Genomic DNA, 6324 nt, shown 5'->3' with positions numbered 1-6324 from the left:
TATATATATATATATATATATATATATACACATATACATACACAAACACACAGAGTAATATCTTACATACTTATAAAATGTAAGAATAATATATACATATATATATATATATATATATATATATATATATATATATATATAGAGAGAGAGAGAGAATGATAGTAATATTATATATATATATATATATATATATATAATAGTAATATTATATATATATATATATATATATACACAAAGAGAGAGAGTAATATCTTATATATTTATAAAATGTAAGAATATATATCTACACACATATATATATATATATATATATATATATATATATATAATATTAGAGGGAGAGAATAGTTGTAATATTTTATATATTTATAATATATATATATATATATATATATATATATATATATATATATATATATATATATATATATATATATATATATATATATACAGGATATTTATATATGTGTGTGTGTGTGTGTGTGTGTGTGCGTTTGTATGCTATCTATTAGCAAAAGTGTTGTTTTTCATTATTAGCATTACATACAAATATAATAATAATAAAGTTAGTATTAATATTAATAATAATAACATCAATACCAACAACAATTATCAGCCTCGTAGACGTTTTTAAATGTTGTCTAGAAGATCTAAAAAAAATTGATACAATTTGCAAAAATAATATATTTGTAGCTATTCTACAAAAAATACAATAAAATAAAATAAAAAAAAAAAATATTTGGGAAATAAAATCAATTTTTCGGTTAGCAATCTTTCTTACAATTGAAGAGGAATAGGGAAGACTAGTTAACAGGATGTAAATAATTATATTTTATGTTTCTCATCTCCATTTATAAATGTTCATTGCTGACAAAATCAGGGACAAATAGATAAAAGGACAGATATACAGACTGTATTAAAATTTCACATCTGGCACAATGAAAGGTCACCATACTCTCTGCAATTTTATAGGCATTAAGGTCTGACATCCAATGAGTAAAAATGGGCTCTGCTGTTGAACTTGCCAAACAGAGATGGCTGACTGTGGAAAGGTAAAGAACTGACAGTATAAAAATGCTCGTTATGTAAAAAAAAAGGATGCTCACCACATTATTTTATTTTTACTTCTTCATTGGATCCATATATTTGGCGCACATGCGTCTACAAGTCACCTGCGCACATACAGACAAGCAAAGGAGGTCTAACATTGGCAATCCCTTAAATAAGTCATTATATAATATATAAAAACAAACTTTAAAGTAAAGCAAAAATAATAATTAAACAGCGTCTTTTTTTTTTCAACATGAAATACCCACAGATGTATAGGGCAGGTGCTCAGACGATTGGCAACTTGGCATTTGAGGCATCGTAGAAGGTCCCCAAAATGAAAGGTGACAAGCCTTTACAGTCTTCTACTGTTTTTTTTTTGTGGTTTTTTTTTTTTTTTAAGCAATCAATAGATTAGGGAAGGTGACATTATTATCATCGCTCCCTGGTCTTGTGACAGCCTCTGTGTGACCCTGTGGCCACGGCTGTTCTGCTTAGTCAGGCACTGTTCTGAGTTTGATCTCCTTTTTGCTGCGTTAAGTATGCCCCATAGGTCAGATGTCACATTCACTGTCGCTGGATGTGATGGAAATGGCAGAGGTGGCCGCTTTGCTGGACAGGCTAGCTGCAGGACTGGAGGCTGAGCCCAACGGTTCCCCTCGATCATCTGGGCCCAATGAGCGTCCAGATCCCTGGGACAAGACCTGCTGCTGCAGCCTGACAAAACACAACAGGAAAGGACAGTCAGCATAAGCCACAGAACAGATCAAAATCCACACCATTCTCACAAGCTGCTGGCTTGGAGGTTACATGCAGCTAGGAGAGCTGGAGATCTGGCTGATGGACAACCTTGACATTCAGCCCTAGGCACTGCAATACAGATTACAGGCAAAATACCTACATTGCATAAACGACTTTTTGCAAAGCTTAAAGTTAAAAAAGGTTCAAGCTGCTTCACTGAATCCATAGGAATCTGAGGATACAGAAGCATCTTACTAGGTCATGTTCTGTACAGTGAGGGCATAAGATTGCAAAACATGGCCTTGCCTGTTTCTTACTGCCAAGTGAATGCTTCGTGTCTAACATATCTGAGATACCTCAGGGGTCATTAAAAAATCATTAGGAAACCAGTGAAAGGTTCTGGAGAACTGGGTGGAATGTGATGTATGGATACAGTGCCTTGAATGTCAAAAGGCATCTATAGTTATGTCATTGTTTCTAAGATCTGAATTCACTGGCAGAGCAGGAATTTATAAAACACACATGCAATTTACATATACAGGATTTATATAGCGACAACAGTTTGCGCAGCGCTTTACAATATGAGGGAAGACAATACAGTTACAGTACAATTCAATACAGGAGGAATTATAGGGCCCTGCTCATTAGAGCTTACATATCAGTAGGTGTTACATATGGTAATACTGTCTTTTTTTAAAATGTATCTTTATATCTATAGAAAAATATATTTATATTATTTTCCCAATATTAATGTTATTGCAACACTCAGCCCCTTTACTGGTTATCTTCAGTCATACTATAAAAGAAAATTTGTAAAAAAAAAAAAATCTGTTTATAGACACAATTCTCTTTAATGTTGAAATTAACTACATAACTAGAAGTGATGTTTACTGCTAGGAGCTATGGATAGTTTTATTATCATCAGTAACACCCTATATTCTCATTCTCTATCTCTCTCACTGATGATAATAAAACTATCCATAGCTCCTAGCAGTAAACATCACTTCTAGTTATGTAGTTATAGGTTTGTGGTATCTATCTATCCATCTATTTTCTTTCTTTCTTTCCATCTATCTATCTATCTATCTATCTATCTATCTATCTATCTATCTATCTATCTATCTATCTATCTATCTATCTATCTATCTATCTATCTATCTATCTATCTATCTATCTAACCATCTATCTTTTTCCTTCTTTCTTTCTTTCTTTCTTTCTTTCTTTCTTTCTTTCTTTCTTTCTTTCTTTCTTTCTTTCTTTCTTTCTTTCTTTCTTTCTTTCTTTCTTTCTTTCTTTCTTTCTTTCCATCTATCTATCTATCTGTTTACCCATCTATCTTTTTCTTTCTTTCTTTCTTTCTTTCTTTCTTTCTTTCTTTCTTTCTTTCTTTCTTTCTTTCTTTCTTTCTTTCTTTCTTTTTCTTTATATCTAACTATTTATTTTACTATTTTTTTTTCATTCTTTCTTTCTTTTTTTTCTTTCTTTGTTTTATCTATCTATCTATCTATCTATCTATCTATCTATCTATCTATCTATCTATCTATCTATCTATCTATCTATCTATCTATCTATTTTTTTCTTCTTCTATTATGTATGTTGTTTCACCACTCAGCCCCTTTCCTGGTTGTCTTTAGTCATACACTAAAAGAAAATTTGCAAAAAAAAAAAAAAAAAAAAAAAGAAAAAGTCTGTTTAGAGACTTCATCTGTATTTTCTTTTTTTCATTTTACTCTATTTCTTTCTTTCTTTCTTTCTTTCTTTCTTTCTTTCTTTCTTTCTTTCTTTCTTTCTTTCTTTCTTTCTTTCTTTCTTTCTTTCTTAATTTCCTCTATAAATATAGCCATTCAAAATGAATTATTAATTATGAAAATAAGTAAAGATTTGAAACATGATCCCTCTTTAAAACCAACTTTTACCAGTTTAGTCCTCCATCCAAAATTCTGTATTATAAATGTATCCCAAAATTCTCAATTCCCTTTAAAGGTGGTCCTGCACTAGGGAAATATTTATACTCTGATCTACTTAAAAAATTATTACAATTAACAACTTTTTAAAAAAAAAAAAAATAAGTAACCTTTTAAAGGAGGATGTCCTTTATTTAAATAAAAACATCAGAAATAAATTAATTGACCGACATTTCATGAAAGACTGTTAAAAAAAAAATAAAAAACATTTTTCTCCACACTGTTTTGTAGTATAAATATTAGTAGGTAACGTTGACTTATATATGACTTTAGGTAAAACATGAGTTTAGTAAGAAAAAAACAAACAAGCAAAGATAAAAGCAGGCATTTTAGAAGAGTGCTGAGCTTCTGATATGTGAATACCCCAATGAATGGTGTTGGGTAAATTGGGATATGCTATGATGATGTGATGAAGTGATAAGGTAGTACCAATGATTTGGCTGGTAGCAGATTTTGGTCATACCTGTTTTTGGCTGCTGCTGCTCGGTCCCTTTGCCTTCGGTTTTTGAACCAATTCCCTACTTGTGTTGGGGTAAGTCCAGTGGCCTGGGCGAGTTCTCTTTTTTTACTGGGGTTGGGGTAAGGGTCTTGTAGGTACCATTCCCTAAGCAAGTGCCGTGTTCTTTCTTTAAAGCAGTGTGTTTTCTGCTCTCCGTCCCAAATAGTTCTGGGCAGTGGGAACTTCTTCCTCACCCTGTACTTGTCTACCGGCCCTAAGGGTCTCCCCCTCAGCTTCTCTGCCTCCTGGTAATGAGCCTCCAACCACAGAGCCTGGAGCTTGGTGTGCGACTCCTTGGTGAATTTGTGGTTCTCCAATATGTGGTAGAGGTCTCTGAAGTTGCCTGTGTGAAAAGCCACGATCGCCCTGGCGCGGAGCACGGACTCATTTTTATTGAGGGCCTCGCAGGCTGCAGGAGCCACCGGCAAAGACCAAAGGAAGCGACCCAGACGCTCGATGTCCCCGCTCTCCTCCAGGGTCTCGCACACCCCAGCGACCTGCTGGGGGCTGAAGTTCAGAATGGGCAACTGGAACATTGACGCGGCTTTATTGTTTGTCGCAAAGCGCCGCGTGTCTTGGCTGACCGCAACGCAACGCGCCCCTGCGGAGCGCAACGCGGGGCACACGCGGCAGCGGCTGCAGCCTTCTCTGGGAGACGGTGTCTTCTTGCACTTGCTAACTCCAAGAGCCCCAGCTAAGGTATCACCGCCGATCTGCTGTTAAAGGGAAGAAGCTGCCCTGAGCCAACAAACGATTTTCTATTGGACTTGGCAGATTGGCTGCTGGGTTGCCATGGCTCCTTGTCAATCAGTGTCAGCCTTTGCCAATCAAAGGCAAGCAACGGGGAGCTGTTTTCAGCACCTCCCAGGGCTCGACAGCGCCCAGCCTTCTGCTTTCCCAAGCTCACCGTCCCAATGCACGGGCAATGCCCATCCATGCCTGGATCATTGCTGCGACCCATGCATCGCACACAGAAATCACATTAGACAAAACACCTAAAGCATTTCCCATCTCAGGGAGCAACTGGCATCCAATTAGAAAGGTGACTGTGCAGATGAAGAATCCACTGCACTGCTGCAAAGACAAGCCAAGCTAGCCTCCTCTGTGCTGTCCATGTGATCCAACATGACGACAAGGAAGCAATTCTAGTTCACCTTCCTATAAAACTGTCATCTTCCTAGCATTCTACACACTCCCCTGCACTGACATTCAGAGCAAAGCTAGAAATCTTCTCTGCCTCTCCATCCATATTGTGTTCTCATCTCTCTCTCTCCAGCTGTGTTGTATCAGAACAGCTCCATTCAACTTCTCATTGCATCCTGCGTGCTCCTGCACACTTGTTGTCGAGCCATGTTCAATATTATCACTTTAATGTTTTATTAGAAAAAAAAAGAAATGGTGCTTTTCGGCTGAATGGAGCTGAGAATAGCCACAGAGAGTGAGAAGTCATTTGTAGGTCAACATACATAAACGTTGAGCAGCTGGAGGGAGAGAAACAGATCCGAACCTTTAACCCCTTAGCAAGCACAAGGGGGGGGGGGGGTCTTTGAATACCACTCTTGTTCATCAAGGGTTACAAAAAATAAAATTGCTCTAATAAAAGTAATTAGAGACACAGACAAGAACCTTTATACCTTTAGCAAGCACAAAAAGGGGTGATTGAATACCCCTCTTGCTCATCAAGGGTTAAAAAGGCAGATTATCCATATCTATCTTATCACAATAAATGTCAGAAACTGATCAGAACCTTTAATACAGCCTTTGATTGCCCCTCTTGCTCATCAATGGTTAAAAAAGAAGGGAGATTAGCCATAACTATCCTATCACAGTAAATGTCAGAAACAGATCAGAACCTTTAATACAGCCTTTGATTGCCCCTATTGCTCATCAAGGGTTAAAAAAGAAGGGGGATTAGCCATAGCTATCCTATCACAATAATTGTCAGAAACTGATCAGAACCTTTAATACAGCCTTTGAATGCCCCTAATGCTCATCAGGGGTTAAAAAAGAAGGGAGATTCTATCCTATCACAATAAATGTCAGAAACAGGTCAGAACCTTTAATACAGTCTTT

The 6324-nt window shown here is 36.2% G+C and overlaps 1 protein-coding gene across 1 annotated transcript; it reads right to left on the bottom strand.

Moving 5' to 3' along the window:
• Positions 1–1106: 1106 nt before the first annotated feature.
• Positions 1107–4975, bottom strand: SIX6 (SIX homeobox 6). Its single transcript, XM_082242764.1, has 2 exons — positions 4216–4975; positions 1107–1764 (listed from the first exon to the last, which is right to left on the bottom strand). Exons 1-2 carry the CDS (start codon positions 4785–4787, stop codon positions 1602–1604), a joined length of 735 nt encoding a protein of 244 aa, XP_082098890.1. The 5' UTR covers positions 4788–4975; the 3' UTR covers positions 1107–1601.
• Positions 4976–6324: the final 1349 nt, after the last annotated feature.

This window comes from Pelophylax lessonae, assembly GCF_965119305.1.
Source record: "Pelophylax lessonae genome assembly, chromosome: 13".
NCBI classification, from domain to species: Eukaryota; Metazoa; Chordata; class Amphibia; order Anura; family Ranidae; genus Pelophylax; species Pelophylax lessonae.
This window is presented reverse-complemented; position numbering and strand designations above follow the sequence as displayed.

Coding starts and splice junctions, on each gene's coding strand:
- SIX6 (XM_082242764.1), bottom strand. CDS start 4,787: ATGTTCCAGTTGCCCATTCTGAACTTCAGCCCCCAGCAGGTCGCTGGG. Junction 1,765..4,215: donor GCAGCAGCAGCCAAAAACAG/GTATGACCAAAA, acceptor GTGTTTTGTCAG/GCTGCAGCAGCAGGTCTTGT.